Here is an 18,456-nt window from a genome sequence, read left to right as displayed (position 1 = left end):
AGAACTATTTTGACATATTTTTTCCAAGGAAACATTTTGTTTAGACGCTTCAAATGGACAAAAAGATGTTGTTGGGTTGCGTTTGGGGCGAATGGTCGTTTGTTATTTCTGCAGGTTTTAATGGAAGATGCTGGTTGGGTCGTGCGTAATGAGCGTTGCATTAGCAAGCACGTCACGGGGGCATTGCACTAAATGGCACCGCTTCGGTTTATTCCATTATTTTGCGTCGAAAATAATTCATGCCCAAATACGGAGTGCTTTGATCTGATTCAGATGTTTGTCCAACAAACATGATCTGTTGTTGCTTGTTGTTTGCTCGCTGTAAATTTCAGCAGTGAATTCTGCACTGTGTGGATGAATATTAAAATAAAAGATTTACATATTTTGGTTATGTTTAATATGAGATATTTAGGCACCGCATTAAACACGTCACCAACCCTTAAAAACATTAAAAGGCCTTTTCTCCTTTTCCCTCCAGCTGCACTCGGACGTGGACAAGGGGGACGGCAAGGTGAAGTACGTGTTATCCGGCGAGGGCTCCTCCTCCATCTTCACCATCGACGAGAACACGGGGGACATCCACGCCACCAAGCGCCTGGACCGCGAGGCGCAGGCCTACTACACGCTTCAGGCTCAAGCCGTGGACCGGATCACCAGCATACCCGTGGAGCCCAGGTCCGAATTCGTGGTCAAGGTGCAGGACATCAACGACAACGAGCCAAAGTTTCTGGACGGGCCGTACTTGGCCGGAGTCCCGGAGATGTCCCCCTTAGGTAAGCACGCCCCCCCCCCCCCCCCCGTGCATCCCCCACTCCTCCCTCCATCTACTTTATGCCCTTTTTTCTTTCTCGCCCTCTCACACTCTAACTTTCTGTTTGATTCGCCCTCGCTCCGACATCTGCATTTGATAATTTTCCACCTCGCTGAGTTTTTCTCCATCTCTCTCAGTCTTCAGGTCATGGGGGGGGGGGGGGGGGGGGGGTTGAATATCAATTTGAATCCAGCGGGTTCCCTTTGTATCGCCCAATATGCACTAATCACGTTGGGCCAAATTCAAACTGCACGAGCATGTTCTTTATGCGTGAAGCGAGCTCCACATCAGTTCAGGTCGGACCTGGAATCTCACCTGCTCAGCCTGCAGGTTTATTGTTCTCTTTGTTATTTAGCAAACCCTGTATGAGGATAAATAAGCACTTTCCCCTTTTAGGTCTTTATGCTTTAAACCTTGAGTTGAAGTGAAACAAACATTGTACTGTTTGTACCAAGTTTCCCTTGGAACGTTCGACAAGGAAATTCATTCATGTGGCGGATTTAGAGCTTCACAAAAGACACTAAGGGGAAAATAATAAAAGGAGAAAACAAATCAGCGCTTGAAGCACAAGCAATGATGAACAGAGAGGTTTTTTAAAGAACACATGGCTGAAAAAAAGCTCCATGTTTATTGTTGTGTTTCTTAAGAAAAGTTATTTCAATATTAAACTATTTAATTAATCAATTCCATTGGAGTTGGAATTGAATGGATGTAAGCGAAATGTATAATAAGCAATACAACATTTACTTATCTTTTATCATCAAACAGCACATCCCGCCAATAACTGTCCGCACTCCCTGAAACGTTTTTTTCTGGAAATCGGAAAAAGCATCTTTGAAAAGGAAGCAGATGCACATTATTAGTCTGAAGGATTTATCCACGATGTCAAACTGACTGAGCAGCCAAAACAGGTTACGAAGATAAAGACGGAAGCTACAGCCTACAAACCACAGCTTAAGAGTCAACAACCATCACCTGCCAACGGAGACAGAAAACAAGGAAATTCAGTTTTCAAAAAGTCAGATGATTACCAAAGTGGTAACAAAATGTCCTCACAACCAAACTAAAGCGTTAATGCTCCATCCTGTCGGTACCTTGAATGAACATTTCTTACCTCGTTTCACTCATGAACCGACATCACTGCATATATTTGTTGCATGTGTCTGTTTTTGGACGCAGTCATGCAGGGAGGCCGCCGTGTGCGACCTCCCCCCCCCCCTCCGGTCTTTGCCTCCTGCTGCGCGGTCAACGTTACCCCGGCGGTTCAGAGCGGCTCATGACGCCGGTAAACATCCTGAGGCTGCTGAGCTTAGCAGGTGTGTAAGAAACAGAGAGAGTGACCTGCGTATTTACACACCACGGGGTGTGCGCTCTTCAAATTGGAATTGAGCAAATATTTTATATAGGATATCTTACTAAACTTTACTTTTCACGGCGTCTTTAAGTCTACATTTACATATTTACCGGCTCACAAATGCCACAAAGACCTCTCGGCTTGGAAATGTTGATGAGTGACGCATGTTTAAAAACCGACTCGAGCAAACTTAAGGTCTGAATCACGCTTGAAGGCCATGGGCATGTTTTCCACAAATTGGGCTCAGAGTTCATACCGCCCTCTACACAGCGCGACCGCTGTGCTGAGAAAATGTCTCTGAATAATTTCTGATCCAGAGAAATACATTTCCATCCATCCGCGAGACTCGGAGGCGTCCTTAACTTCTTCTCCCAGCGCCCACCGAGGGCTCCCGAGGCGCTGCTGGGAGACCGGGAGCTGTGGTCTAATCACAAGTGACTGTGAGTGAAAGGAACAGCAAGAAAAGGGCTGATAGGTGGGTGGTATGTTCCAATTATTTAAAGATACAATTTGATACGTACTTTCCAACATTGTGTATATACATATGTTTATCGTAGCAAGTCCCTTAGAATGTTGGAGACTTTCTGAGCTTTTTTGAGCTCAGAAACATTATTAAACCATTGACATTTTCTCAAGCCATGAATCACTGATATCCCCACATGGTCTTTGGTTTCATCAAGAATTGCTAAAAATGTCTCTGCGTTGACTGTAATCGGAACGGAGAGGCGGAAGTCTGTTGGTGGGCCTGTTTGGGGAACATGAGGGGGAGATTTCTTTGGATATAAAAAAAGCCAAAGTGTTTGATTCTGCAAAGCTGTGAAGACAACAAGGACATAATGTCAACTTAAAAAAAGAAAAGAAACATTAGCACGCACCTTTAAACACGCAGCAACTTTCCACTTTAAGTTTGAGCTCCACTAATATTCACCTGCTAGTGGCTAACTGTGCCTTTTTACATGCTATTCTTTGCTGAAAACAGCAGCTGGGATCGACCCTTTAAAACAGAAAACAGCAGCTGGGATCGACCCTTTAAAATCAGGCTGCAGCAGTAACAGTGAAGTTGTGGGCCGGTGAAACCAAACCACTGTAGACGCTGCAAAGCTCTGTAACACTGAGGGACGCTGCAGAGGAGCCTTTCCTGCGGCTTAATCACTTTTATCAAATTATTCATCTAGGCTTCACAACGTCGAATGCGAGCACTCGATCTGCACGCCAATAAACACAAAGAAGCAAAAAGGTCATCGTGCACGTCGGCCACTGGACCTCAAGCGCGCTCGCCCCCCCCCCCATGCAGATGGGAATGAGCGAGACACCAAAGGGGCTCCTGCTCCCTCAACCACCTTCAGAGGGAACATCTGAGCGAGGCGCGCGGCGACGGGGAGCAGTGCTCTGCTTTACTACACCGGCAGGGAGATCTCTGAAGGATTACGCAGTCGACCGTCAACGAGGGCGGGGGAGGAGGGGAGGAGGGCGGGGCGGGAGGGGGGGGGGCCGTACAGAGCTCAGGCTTAAGGAACCAGAGGATTAGAGCACAAGGGCTCGTAGTCTCGTGTCCAACCCGAGATAAGACAGCGCCTCGGCACATCGACCAGGGAGGAGGAGGGGGAGGAGGAATGCATTACCACCGCGAGGGGCGACAGGCGGGAAGGGAGGGTGGGTGGGAGGGGTGGGGGGCACTCTCGCCACTTTATTTACCCTGCCGGCTCCGGCGAAGGTCTTCGCCGCGAGCGGAGGGAACAATGCGCCGCCTCCCTGTGTAAATATCTGCTCAAAGCAATCATCGATGCAGTAAAAGAGCAGGCGTCCTCCTGTCCTCAATAATTCCTTTATAGATGTCTTTAAATCATTATTGGTCACAGCTCTGCACCGCTGATGAATGACTTCAATTTAGTGGAAATCATGAATTTAATTAATCCAAGTAATTAGAGGGAGGGCTCGTCCACACGCGCGGAGACATTTGGGCCCGGGGATCTCTGAAGGCTTTTGTCTTAATCGCGGCAGGGACGTCAAATATAGAGACGGGGGGGGGGGGCTGGAGGACGGTTGGATTGGAGGTGTGACAGTCGCTCGCCTCCCTCAGACCGCCGCGAGGGCTCATTACGAGCACAGAGAACGTAATGTGGAGCCAAGGCCCTCGAATGTAGTCCTTTATCCAGCTGTCAGGGAGCCCGTCCGGCTCACGGGAGCGCGGATCAACACGGGACGGGCGTTTGATATTGGGAATGAAGAAGGGTTTGGGGAAAGTGTTTGTAGTGGTTTTGAATCTGCAAATTTGATCTGCAAATTTGACTTTTTCTGTTGTACCAAAAGATGAAAGATTTTGATGATTTTCTTCATGTGATAATTCTCCTACTAATTAAGTTAAATTATATTTCAAAAAGCCTCAGGATTCGGGTGGAATTTGCATCGTCACAAAGCTGGAAACTGAGCTTACACCCGTATTTAAAAGAGTCATCACCACAAACTCTTAAATTCCAATGCAAATTTTGGAAAAACGTTTTTACTTTGACTTAAGCAATGTAGGACTTTTTCCAGTACGGGAGTATTTTCACAGAGAAGTACTGTTACGTTTACTACAGTAAAACTGGGCCACATTATATTGAAGGTTGCTACAATTTATTTGGTTTTTGTTTTGTCATTGAACTGGACGTTATAGACTTAAAAGGGGACTTTATGGGGGAACAGTCGCATTGGATTGCACTAGATTGTACAGGTGTACTTTATAAAGCAACAATAGAGCGAACCGTGTATGTTCCAACGCAGAAAGCAGCAGGCAGATATGAACTTTAGTTAAAAAGTGCATCTTTGCCATGAAAAAAAAGCTCTAAATCTTGTTTGTACTTTTCACCGTTTTAAATGTGTTGTCCTTGATTGATATGTTCATATTTCCCCCGTGCACACGATGGCAGCTCATTTGAAAACGCGCGCAGTTTACATCGTGCGCTCGGAAATGCACATTGACGGTTGCAGCCTGTTTACGTAAGAGGCTGGAGAATACCTGTCTCCCGCCCGCCTCCCCGCACGCCACATCTATTTTCATTACTGGCAGATGACAGTTGCCCGCCCAAGATGCGGACTTGATTAAGAAACCTGTTTTGCACACAGCTGCAGGGGGGAATAAATAAAAAAAAAAGCCAAGATCAGCCCCGTCGCGTCAATGACGACGGGCAAATATCGGAGGGCAGATTGAGCAGCAGCTGACGGCCTCGTGGAGCAGAAAGAATCTATTCAAATGTCAAATGTTTACCTTTCATTTCCTGCAATTTTGTTGTCAGATGATGTTCCCTGGACAACCTGTAGGAGGGATGAACCCTTCACAGGTCCATGTTGAATGTTAATTTACCGCCTCGTCTGCACGGCAGCCTTGTGGAGGGATTTTAACTATCAACCTGTAAAAGAGATTTCTGCCATAGCGCGAGTTCTCTTCCGGGGAGGCGTCCTTTGACCTTGGTGTTTTAAACTACCTGTAATATAACCTGTCATGACTAAGAGGTGAAGATATAATCTGGGTGTCCTTCTGCAGCCACGCGGGTGATAACTTCTCCAGCTTCTCCACGGGAGCCCGTACTTTAATCTTCCATTTCCATGATCGCTTTCATATTGTAAAAAGACTGTAAAAATCATCTCATGTTGGGGGAGCCGATTTTTTTATGGAGATGTTTCCTTCAGAGTGAAATATCACCAACTTGCAAGACAGCACTTTCCGTCAGATGCTACAATATTATAGCTCAGTATGTGTGCAGCTCGCCATTAAAGTGAAATATCCCGCCAGCTATTCGTGTGTCAAACTTGTAAAGGCGTGTTTTTCTTCTCTCATTTTCAAGGTTATTCCAACAATGGCTTTTGTTGCTGATTTCACCGGTGGGCGTCGGCTCTGAGGCCTTCGCCGGCGTGCGCAGTCGAACGCCGAACAATAGCCTGCCGCAGCAGTTCACCGGAGGGACATTAATCCTGTGGCGGGCAAAGACCTGCAAGCGTTGAATCAGCTCAGTTGGCTAATGCGCGGCGCCGTTAGCGAACTCGCGGAAAAAAGAAAAACCCGCTTTTCGCCGTCGACGGCGCTTCTCTTCAAACGCTCTCCGCCTTCACCTCGCGAGGCCGCGGCTGTCAGCTCGAGCGCCTTCAGGCGCGCTCAGTCGGCACGTTTAAAAGACGTACACGAGGAGTCATGTCTGATGCCTCCTCTGCCTCGGAGGAAGAGTGGGGGAGGACAATACTGTACGGCGCAGGAACAGTTGTCAGTTGTCAGCCGGGTTCACGGTCGGGTCTGAAAATACATTTCCTTCTTGTGAGCTGCGAGGAAGTTTGTTGATTCGGGACTCTAAAGGGCACTAAAACAAAATCTGACTGAGTGCTTTTTTTTTATAACTTCATCATCAATGTATTGTGTCAGTTCTATTATTTCGCTGAGACTATAATTCAATGTCAATCAACTCCCCCGCTGTTAGCCGCGGCTCAGAAGCTAGCAGGCATGGTGTTGCGTTAGCATTATAGCTAACTGGTGTGTACATCGTATGATACTGATCGACCCATCAATTAGCATTTACTGACAATTTGAGTAATCTGTGCATCTGAACATGATTTTCACTGGGAAAACAATATACTTGGTGGAAAGAAAGAGGAAAAAACGTTTAATTGTATAGTTTTTATTGAGATAAGGTCGCCATCCTCTCACTGTAGGAAAAGTTCAAGCTCAGTGACTGTTAAAATAAAATGTTTTGAGATCAGTGCAGAGTCAGATACATAACAAAGTGGCATTTTAAAAGACTTTCACTTTAATACGTTTGCAACAGACAAAAAGTCTTCCGCAGCGTTTGAGGCCGAGAGCCACTGCACACGTCGCCGGTGCTTCAAACTCAACCATTTGTATAAAAATGAAACTCCAAAGTAAACAACAAAAGAATGTCTGTTATGACGAATGACTAATGAGATTATTTACCACCTCAGAAGTTGCCTTTTCGCTGCTTTCTCCCTTTTCATCCCCCCCCTCTTTCAAGTCGAATCGGTCACGCGCTCTGACGATACGATGACTGCTGGATGCCGCCTTGGGAAAACTAACCGGGGGGGGTTTCTCCGTCCACACAGGGACCATGGTGGTGCAAGTGGCGGCCACTGATGCAGATGACCCGACGTACGGGAACAGCGCCAGGGTGGTTTACAGCATCATCCACGGACAGCCGTACTTCTCGGTGGAGCCCAAGACGGGTAGGTGCCACGCGGGAGACAAAAGACGGGGACGTTGTCTCAATCAGCTGTTTAGTGTGAGGGTTGATGGAAGCATCCGCCAAGGTTTTAGCATTTTTGGTCTTACTAGAAATTTTTCAGGTTTTTGAATTAAAATCAGATGATCGCCGCGTGATGTAGAGAACAGTTGTTGGATTTAGCTCATTGTTTGAGTGGTAAACTCATATATAGGTATGAATACTGTATATACTGAAATAGTATGTTATTTTTTTTTAAAGCATTTATTTAGTTATCTTATTAATAAAATGTATATTCAATACAAAAGAAAAAAAGTGAAATATTGATATTGATTACAAAAAATGGCACGTTTCAGAAAAATATGTGTTGTTTTATTGAATAATAATAATTGACAGGTAGATTAATCCATAATAATGTGTATTATACAGTACTTCCAAATTTTATTTTTTATATAATAATCTGAATCTCTATAGTCACTAGTATGTACTATATAAAAATGAGCGCATGATGAAAGAACTGCATCTTTTCCCAGTCCCCAAGCTCGATGTTTCAAAGAACGCAGCTGGCCGGTAAACAGTGAAAAGCCAAAGCCTGCGAAAAAGGCCTGAAACAAAGTGCGAGATGAGACGTGCGGCGGTTGGTTGACTTGTGGGGCGTTTCATCCTGAGGAGTGCGGCGGCGGCGGCGGCGGTCGGCCCTCGCCTCGTCCTCATTAGCCGCCTCCCTGCCGAGCCTGGGCTACTTCATGCAAAGCCAACAGAGGAATGTGGGCCGTCCCGTAGGCGCCGTCCTGCAACACATCGACGCGCCGGGTCCGTGTGGTTTTACTTCATGAATGTAGTTCATGAACTGGTGGGAGCCACTGCAATGCAGGGATCCACGTCGTCATTCCCGATGGAGAAACAAAAACTCGACGGCGACCCGTGAGGCTCACTGTAAACGTTCAATAGGCGTAACCAGCGGAGGAGAGTGAAGTGATGATAAATGACTTCCAACCGCGTCGCCATTAATGGACGTGGTGGCGTCTGAGGAGGAGGAGGAGATGTCGTGGTTCTCCGTGTTGTTTTTTTCCCCTTTCTGGAGACGCTCGGCTAATGAAGCCTCCCGCTGAAGCTTTTCATTAGGAAACATTTCTGTGTTTGCCTGAACATTTTACATGTTTCACACGCTCTAAGTGAAAAGGTTCCTCATGGATACTCTTCAGGCTCCGGCGGTTCCACCCGGACTCCCCCGCCGGTGGGAATCTTTGACTCCGAGTGATTCTTCCCGGCGGCTCGGCGCTGGAACTTCTGTGGGCTAATTAATGTGATGTGCTGTGAACACCTTCATTGAGATGAGTCCGGTTTGGAACTCGTGACTTATTTGTGCTTTAATGTTTTTCTGAGTTGCTTTCTGGGAATAATTCGCCTGGTGATCAAGGACCCGACAGGATTCACGACAGGAAATAGTTGGTTATTAGACGCATTAAAACCCAACGGAATCATCCACGTGTCCTTGAGCAAGGCACTGAACCCCAATTTTTCTGTTTGTTTTTCTTTTTAGGTTTAAGGCTGCCAAAGCTGCTTTAAGCGTAAAACTTGAGGCTCACAAATAAATCCCAGCTTGGTACTCATTCTGCAGGACCCCGGCTGCTTTATTGACCTGTCAAACCAGAGGCACACACACACACACACACACATACACACACACACACACACACACACACACACACACACACACACACACGCGCGCATACATGTGCACCCAGACGCAGCCCTCGGCCCCCGGCCAGCGCCTCGCTCCGGGTGGGAAGCATGTGGTCGGACAAGGAGCGACCTGAACACCAGCCGAGGGTCAAAGGGCGGCCTACGGAACCGAGCTTCTGCGGCGGCTTTTATAGCGGCCTTGTTTCCGTCTCTGTTGGTTTGTGGAAATGATATGGATGGATTTCTTTTTTAGATTTTCTCTCCCGCTCCGTAAAAAAGCTTTAGAGGATATTATAGAAGGATGACGCTTCCTCCTCATCCTGATTTAGTTACCTTTCAGAAAGAACTTCCTTGGGGAAATATTTATGCTATTAAAAAAATGCTCTGCTGTTTTCCTGTCTGGAGGTTCTGTTTTGTCATCACTTCTAACTCTGCAGCCCATTTTTTAAAGCCCTCTAACTTTTTTCTATTTATTCGTCTATTTAGGGTTATTTAGTTTGACCTTTCCTTAAACAAGTAGCAGCTCACTTACTGCTAAGTCTTGTTTCAAAATGAAATGAGAAAGATCTCCATGAAGAAGCAAGAATTGGTCCCATTCATCCAGTTGTGAAACTTGACCACTTCCGTCTGCACTCCAACGGTCTTTAACAAAGTTAAAAACACTTGAACCCGTCGGCGAGCCTCGAGTTAGAACTCATGACACCAATACCAATCAGAGCGAGTGCAGACATGTTTTTAAGTGATGCTCAAACAGTCTGCCCCATAAACTCTCCATTATACTCTCATATCATGTTTTTTTTCTGGAGCTCATATACTTTCGCAGCTTCAGTTGCTGAAGTGTTTTTCATTAAGCTAAGTGGGTTCTTTAAACCTCAAGGTTGATATTTCAAACGATTTGATGGGTTATGATTGCTTTGGGTAAGTGGCCCGTATTGTCCCGCAAGTCGAACTGTGCTTGTGTTACAGCCGGGCTCCGACGCGGGAATCACGGAGGCGAGCGTGCGCAGATAGAAACCAGATCCTTGAGGCATAAAACATTGTAATTTGAAAATATGTTTTGGAAATGACTGCACCTGTCTGTTTTGTGCTTTGGATTTTTTTACACGGCCGGACGTCTCTGTCATACTATAAACATGAACATGTTATAACGTCAGGCTACGAGTAGAGAGGTCGCTTTGTAAAGTCACAATATATGAATTCGCCTGCGTGACTGATGACGCCTGAACAAAGCTATTGAATATCTTCAAAAAAAAAAATCAAAATTTCCGCTTTAAATGTCCTTAAAGTCCCTCCTCCTGCACCGGCTGGTGACGGGGCCACACTGCTTGTGTTAACTGCTAGTTTCCAGCATATCGTCAATAGCCTGCATGTCACACAGGAGGCGCTGCGGGGGCGAGGCAGACAGCCCAGCAGGATCGAGTGTTGTGGGACGAGCGTTCTTCTGCCTTTGCAACTTGCTAATTAGTCCCATTTGCAGCACACGCCCGGCCCGTAGCAGAGGGTGACTTTGACAAAGTGCCGGGGCTGGAATACACTCCGCACTGCAATACTGCACTAGCGATTAAGTGGCACGGGGCTAATGGTCAGAGGGGGGCGGGGGGGAGGGCGCGTAGGTGGGGGAGCATCCTGCCTTACTCTCGTCCAACAAGTCTCCTTCCTCCGCTTCTTAATCCCAAATTGAATCTGCAAGGTGCCCTTGGGAAAAGTACTTAATCCTGAGCAGCTCCAATAATTTCCAAGCACCATATAATGTCGGCAAAATACAAAAGTTGCCGCGCCTGAAGGTGCTCGGTCAAGACGAGCGTTTTTGTAATATATATTGATTGATTCCTCCGTAGTTTAGTTTGAAGGTGAGGCCGAAGCGGTAAAGCGCTGTTTTATAATTGATGGCGGCCTCGGGGAGGTTTGAACAGCTGCCTCCGGCCACGTGCACCTTGGCGAACGGGCCGAGTCCTTTCTGGAGACGATTATCCGCGCGCTCACAGGCCTCGCTGGCTTGCAATGACATGAGAGGACTTCTGTTATAAAACGCCAGGTGGATTAATTCCACTCTGAAGGGGGTGTTTGAGATGCGACGCGCCGTGTCTCTCGCAGCGACGCCAGTATGACGTCCGCATGTGACAGGCACTTCGGGTGGGAGGGAACCTGATCTAATTAAACGGAAAAAGGGCCGAGGTCCAGCCCTCGTGAGGATGTGGCGCTCTGGCGGTGGAGCCGCTGCACCGAATCGAGCGAACATCACAGCTGAAGGCTGGACATAAATCTAGCTGTCTCTCGCAGGATACAGACGGAGGCGCAATTTTTCTATTCCAATCACAAACAGCAACACGCCACCTGGATGTTCGCACGCGGGGCCACACTCCCTTTCCGCGAACGGACCCGGTGTTCTGTATACGCGGGGGCCACCCTGCGTTGGCGGCCCTTTCACAACGGAGCAGGAGCGGTGACCCGTGATCGGAGCGTGACGCCCCGTGTGTCGCCCGGTAATAAACTACCTGGGCAGCAGCTTTTTTATCCCCGGTTTGTGCGCCCTGTTTCTTTGTGTTACGGGATCTATTCTTTGCGAGTGGGCCGCCTGAGGTCTCTGCAAATCACACTCTGCAGCCATTCGTGTTTAAGTGTTCGTCACCTCCCATCAGTACCTCTCATCGCTGCGCGCGGAGCCAGAGGGGTCCCCCTTCCAGAGTCTGCGCTTTTATTTCCTCTTCCCGAGACGAATGTCAAGCATCCGGTGGGGGCCCGGCGCCGTGCCGCCAGCGGTGCGCAGACAGCCAGACAAATGCGGCGCGTCTGGCTCGCACCGGAGGCGGAGGAGTCACCGGGCGCAATGCGAGGCCTTCGCCCGAGATAACGACGGGAGGGTTTTTAATCATCGCCTCTCCCCAGGAATGACACCAGCGCCGCGCGGGGGTAACGGGGGGGCCGGGGGGGGGGGAGAGGGGGAGAGGGGGGAGGGCTGGCACCCAGCAGACAAACAGCCAGTCTCGCAACATCGGCGTGTGGATTAGCGGCGTCGCTCGGCGAGAAGCATGTGTGCTTCTGGCCCAGGCGATGGGAGGAAGGGGGGAGGAAGGGGGGGGGGGGGGTTGTGGCTTGCTAGATTCAGGATTCATGGCATCATTAACCACGGCCAATATCTCGCAGGCTCCAACACACAGAGCCGGTATTAAATAAGTATATCAATTGTTTCCGTGGTTTTGTGTCGAGCGGCTCAACCGCTCTTTCATTTCACCTTTTTTTTTTTCCGAGCCGACCGCTGCAGCTGTTATTACAACCCGACCATTATCCTGCCCGTCTTTGCCTCTCTCGCATGTTTTAAAGGTTTCCTCTTGCTGGGCCAGACGTGCGCGCTGTGCCCCTGCGGCTGCGTTGCGCGGGGAACCAAAAAAAAAAAAAAGAAGAGAGCGGGTTTTGTGTTTCCGGCCTTACGGGATTCTCGATGATGATACTCGAGCAAACAGGGTCGGCGGTGGCGCTTCTCTAATTGGCTACGGGGGGTCGCACCCGCGGGGAGGAGCATCAGAGAAGCGGTCAAAGGACGGACGGAGGAGGCTAAAAGGGGGGACAAATGGAGCGGGTGGGTGAACGTCCACGGCACCGAGACACATTCTCTATAAACTCTCCGAGGAAGAAACAGATGACAAAAGTTTTGACTGCGTCCAACGGAGACAAAGGCCGCCTTGTTTCCCCCCACTGCTGCGTAACAACGTCCCACTGTTCATTATTTGATGCAGGACTGAAATGGCAACATGTTTTGCAGAGCAACGCCAAAAGATTATTGCTTCATTGACCACCTACGTCCCGATAAGCCCCCAGGCAGGGACTTTGGAGGGAAAGAAAGTGGACAAGCCACTATAATTTAGCTAACTGAGCCATTTAGTTACAGCAGCCAATAACAATTTTCAGCTGGAGGGGCTGTAATGACATTAATAAAGGATGGCAGGGAGAGAAAATTAAACACTTAATGGAATTGTTTACTTTTCAAGTACACCCGCGGTTGACGGTCAAAAGGCGTCTTCATTTTTCTCTTCAAGTCTTTTGACTCATTTATTAGATTTTTTTTTTTTTTGGGGGCCTCTGTTCCTGGATTGAGCTTAATTGCAAACAGCATGTGAGAATGTGTGTGTGTGTGTGTGTGTGTGTGTGTGTACTCTTCCTATGAGAACCTGGAATGAGACATTTAACCAGAATAAGTGTGTATGTTCTGCATGCGGCCGGAGGAGAATCACCAGCAGTTCTCTTCACTGTGAAAACACAGCGCACAAACATCTCGGGGCCGGACCTCAATCCCACGAGGTTTTATCAGAAACATCTCGGTGAATCATCTGAAAAAAACGTGTTTTAATACGTCCTCCAGAGAATTGGACCTCAATTATTTGTGGAATTTGAAGGATTATGATAAAATGTTCAGGAACTAACTCCGAGCGAGAGCTTTGATCTGCTTCGCCGGGCTGCGACTCGTTTATCCAGGAACTGTGTTTTGGCTTTGTGTGTCTGCTAATGAGTGATCTCTTCCGTGAGCATCTTTAATAAGTGTCGTTTACCGAATGAAACGCAACGTGCTTCACGTCATTTACTTTAAAAGCAGTTTTTCCAGGGATGTAAATGCACGGCGGTTTTTGCCCTTCGTAGATAAAGTTGAGTTTGAGGAAGCGCCGTTAATGGAAAGACTTCTCGAGAAGCTCTCTCTAGTATTTTGTGCATTGGTGCCACGGCTGAACAGGAGCTGTTTGATCCGGCGGCTCCGGTACAAACAGATAAATGCCACCCGTTTGATGCCGCCGTTGTCACTTCTCTGATGACAGATCAATGGTGACAGGAGGAGAGACGGATAATAACTCCCCCGGCGGCAGAAACGTCCCCTTGCATGTGCTCACTTTTCTGACAGCTTCTTAACATTAACCTCATCACACGTCGCTCTCCTAAGCCGCTCGGAGTGACGCCGCGTTTTCGGGGCACGGAGGAGTCCCAGCTCATTGCCGCGGTGCAAACAAGCTGGACATCCACCCGTTGACCTCCATTCAAAGTTCTAAATACTGCTCGGTTGATGCGAGCATCCGTTCTGCTCGAGTGGGTCGTCCACTCGATGTGGCTCCGTATGCTTTTGTATTAAAGATCGATACTTTTGGTGATTGGAGGCATTTAAAGCTGCGCTGCGAAATTCATTTGTGACCACAAAGTAGAAGAAAAATGTAGACGAATATAATTGGAACTAAACTATTATTCACTTTTGTTATGATTCTGTTTTGTGGAAAGACTGTAGAGCTCAATTCATTTGAAAAATAAAATCCTTAAAAAAGAACAAAATATTTTTCAATACTGACATTTTCCTTCATGAATGACTGAACGATTTCAAAATAATTGCTGGTAATTTAAAACCTCTTGGGGAACGTATGTGTATCGCTCCTTTGTTACAGAAACAGGAGAAAATTGTCACTCTTTTTCTCATTTTGTGCTTTAAAATGCTTTTCTATTTGACACTTTGCAATTTCTAATTGACGGAACTGATTCCTGAGATGACGCATGCTGCTGTAGTCACACGGACTCATGAATAAGACAGTTTACACATGTATGAGAACATTATTGTTGTGTTCCCACTATCGAATATATGTGTTAAATAACAAGTCAGTTCAAGCGGACCCCCTTGGAACGCGTGCGGGACGCCTCACGTCAATCAGAAGGTCCGACTCTCTGCTTCTCCCTTCAGGCGTCATCAGAACAGCGCTGCCCAACATGGACCGGGAGACCAGGGACCAGTACGTGCTCGTCATCCAGGCCAAAGACATGGTGGGCCAGATGGGCGGCCTCTCCGGCACCACGTCCGTCACCGTCACGCTCACCGACGTCAACGACAACCCGCCTCGCTTCACCCACAGTAAGAGTCCGCGTCCTGGTGGGCGGATCAGCCGTAAAGCATCGGCCCCTCGGTGCATTTGTACTCTTTTTTTTTTTTTGAATGGGGCTTAAAGAGGTATTTTCGCGTTGCTTTGTCGTGCGTGTAGCGGACGCCGGTGCCGCCGCGCCTCGGCATGTGGAAATGAACTCATTGGAAAATACTGCTCCATTACTCCGCAGCCTGTGTGGCCGAATAAAGTTCAACGGAAAATACCCGTTTGAAGCAAAACACACTCATCAAAGCTGCCTGGCTGCCATCCAGACGCAATTCTCTCTTTATCTTCGCAACCCTCTCTTCCCCCTCACCCTACTGCTTTTAAAAAAATTAAATTAAAAAAGCACCTTCCTGCAAGGTGTTCATCAGAGCTCGGCGCCGCTCTCGGGGTTCGATACCAGGATCAATCGGGCTCCGTTTGTTTGTTTGTTTGTTTGTTTGTTGTCAGCCTGTAAATGGTTTCCAAGCTCGGCTCTGAGATTCAAAGGCACGCAGCGCTTCTCATGATAATCCCAAAGCGCCGGGGCAATCGGTCCGCCGCCGATGCTGCTGCACCTGCCGCTGGACCGCTGCAAAGCAGAGGCCATTTGCTGCCCCACCGGGGGGGTAAAGGAAGGTTCCGGTTTGCACAACTAGTCATCAATGCCGTTTTAAGCCAGCGGCGTGCTGATGGAAGGGAAGACACGTGGGAGGGATTTGTTCGCTCACGGGGGTCACAGGTCAGAATCAGTAGAGCGTTCCGGAGCGTCACAGCTGGTGCAGAGTCCACTACCTTTAGCTGGTCCTTGAGAAGAAACGAAAGAAGAGAAGCCAAGGTTAGCGTGCGTGAGCAGACAGTGGGGGCAAATCGGAGGGAGGAAAGCAATTCTTCGCTCTTTTAAAGAGCTGCTATTCCACGGCAAATTAAAAAGCCATTATAAAGATTACATGGAGGCAAACAATGTCAGGCAGATTAGCATTTAGACGGTGGCTGAGGGAGACACTGTAAGGAACACGGAAAGGTCTGGTAATGAGCTCTGCCACGGTGATTGGGTAGATTATGATTATGAATATGATTCCCTTCTTTATTCTTATAAGAGTCCTTTAAATCCAAAGGGTCAGACAGAAAGCCGAGGGAACACAATGAAGAGTTTTTGAGTAATAGAATCTTCGAGTGGACGTTTCATCCCATGAAAGATACCGAAAAGATCTTTAGCATTAGTCTTTTTTTAAATTCTTTTACTGTTTTGGTCTCGGGGAAAGCCATTGCATCAAGGCAGCACTCAGGGAGCTTCATGATATGAAGAAGTATTCTTTTCCAGCTGTAAATGCAACAACTGAAAATGTTTTTTGCTTCCCTATTTTTATGTTCAACTTATACATCGGATTGTCCGCTGCTGTTTGAAGCAAAATGCTTTATTCCGCGTGTGTCGCAGTTGCTGCCTGTCTGTGTTATGCAACATGAATTTATTGAGGAGCCACACAGCTGAATCAAAGCTGAAGGGGGTATAAAAAAAAAAAAAAAAAAAAAAAAAACTAGCCGCGCTGCTTGAAGGTGAGTTGGTGGTGAAATGAGCACATCCATTACCGGCATCCGCTCCTGTCCTTCCTCCTGCAGAAAACTATCTGCACGCGGTGCCGGAGTCGCTGCCGGTGCAATCTGTTGTGGCCAGAATCAAAGCGGCTGACGCAGATATAGGCTCCAACGCAGAGATGGACTACCGGATCATGGACGGCGACGGGCCCGGCGTGTTCAACATAACAACCGACGAGAGCACGCAAGACGGGGTCATCGTTCTCCTGAAGGTACTGCACATAAATCCCGATAAAAACAAAGACGGCCTCCGGTTTTTGACAGAGGGCTGAAGCCTCGCAGCGTAGCTCTGCGCCTAAATGGTGCTAGACTTCCCCACGCTGGGAGTCAGTGAGACGTAGGGCGACGTTTTGCGCCCGTTGGGTTCGGCCCTGTGCTCCAGCGGCTGCTGTGGCATTGAATATTTCCTGGAATATTGACGGACGTGGCTCACTGTCGTCTTTTTCCTCTTGTTTTTAAAGAGATCCAATATCAAATAACATATTTACAAAGCACCACATGTGTATTAATCCATAGCTTGTAATTGCCCCCTACATAAATACCAGTTTAAGGAACTTAACTTTTTATTTCCAGCAGAAACTACATATTTGTGACTGTTTGAAGTGTTCAGGCGGACTGAGTGCACAGGCAGGGTGGGGGAGTCAGAAAGTATTAAAGACTGCAGCTTTGTGGATTTTGGTCTTTTCATGGGATTTGGCACCATGAAAAATATATATATGAGCAACCCCGGCTAGGTGGATTTTCCCTTTTTGGATCCGTGGTGTATTGGACAGCCTGTACGGCATTGAGGGGAGATTGGCGTTCCTGAAAAATAATTTATGTTTTCTTATAATAAACGGAGTGAAATGATAACAAAACGCTTATTTACTGGAGGAAAGAGACAACGGCCTCTCCCAGTTTCAGCTGCGTGTTTCTTTTAGGCCTTTAGATTAAGTGATAATCACTAATGACGAGTCGGCATTGATCCAACGTGGATCGAAGTTTACGTCCCATTGGTTTACTACCACGACGGCTCCAGCAAAAACAGCGTAGAGGTGAAAACACTCGCCATGAATGACATCATTGATATCCGCCGACTTAAATACGCTTTGAAATCTAAAGTTAAACGCGTCGCATTTGTCATTTCGCATTTCTCGCTCGATTCTGCAACAAACAGACAGTTCCAACGTCGGCGAGAGCCGCTGGAGGGGAAAGTGTCAAATCAACGTTCTTCTGCAGGTTCGATAAAGTGGACAAAATGACTGGAAATGTCCCCGGAGCTTTTATTCCTCTCTGCCCGTCACCGTGTCGTCGGCCTTTGATCGATAGCAGCCACAGCAGCGTCGTCCTCCAAGTACAAAGAAGAGCGGAGCTTTTTCTAACCGCTCTCCTCCATTGATGAGAAGAGTGGACGTCTCACACCCATGTTGTCCATTCTGTCCCCCCCCCCCCCCCCCCCCCTCCTCCCCCGTCCTCCCCCCTCCAGCCTCTGGACTTTGAAACAAAGAGCACCTTCTCTCTGAGAATCGAGGCCACAAACCGGAACATTGACTCCGACTTCCTGAGCGCCGGCCCGTTCAGCGACACGGCGTCCGTCAGGGTGACCGTGGAGGACGTGAACGAGCCGCCCGTCTTTTCGCCGCCGCTCAGCAGGATGCTCGTCTCGGAGGACGCCAGGGTGGGCACCTCCATCGGGAAGGTCTCCGCCCACGACCCGGACACCTCCGGCAACGCCATCAGGTAACCGCTTGCCCGCAGCGTTTTTTTTTATTCCGTCCCGATTCACGTTGCGGCAACGCGCGCGGACGGACCTCTGCGAGCTGTTTGTTAACCAACAAATAGACGCTCGTAGAATCCCAGAATGAACCAGCCGACTTAACGACAGGAATGTGTTCAAATACCCCACATAATCCCCCCGTGTGGCTGCCGCAGACGCAGGGCCAGATGGCGGCGGGGGAGGGG

General features: G+C 48.1%; 1 protein-coding gene across 1 annotated transcript in view; it reads left to right on the top strand.

The window, feature by feature from the left end:
* LOC120811895 (cadherin-7) overlaps positions 1–18,456 on the top strand; it is a 64,453-nt gene that overhangs the window by 28,690 nt on the left and 17,307 nt on the right. The window contains exons 3-7 of the mRNA XM_040167635.2: positions 479–773; positions 7,251–7,370; positions 14,760–14,927; positions 16,540–16,727; positions 17,981–18,234. Of these exons, the coding sequence (XP_040023569.1) occupies positions 479–773; positions 7,251–7,370; positions 14,760–14,927; positions 16,540–16,727; positions 17,981–18,234 (1,025 nt within the window). The remainder of the gene's footprint in view (positions 1–478; positions 774–7,250; positions 7,371–14,759; positions 14,928–16,539; positions 16,728–17,980; positions 18,235–18,456) is intronic.

Source organism: Gasterosteus aculeatus, chromosome 21 (assembly GCF_964276395.1).
Source record: "Gasterosteus aculeatus chromosome 21, fGasAcu3.hap1.1, whole genome shotgun sequence".
Taxonomy (NCBI): Eukaryota; Metazoa; Chordata; class Actinopteri; order Perciformes; family Gasterosteidae; genus Gasterosteus; species Gasterosteus aculeatus.
Note: the sequence above shows the minus strand (reverse complement) of the source record. Positions and strands in the feature narration are given on the sequence as shown.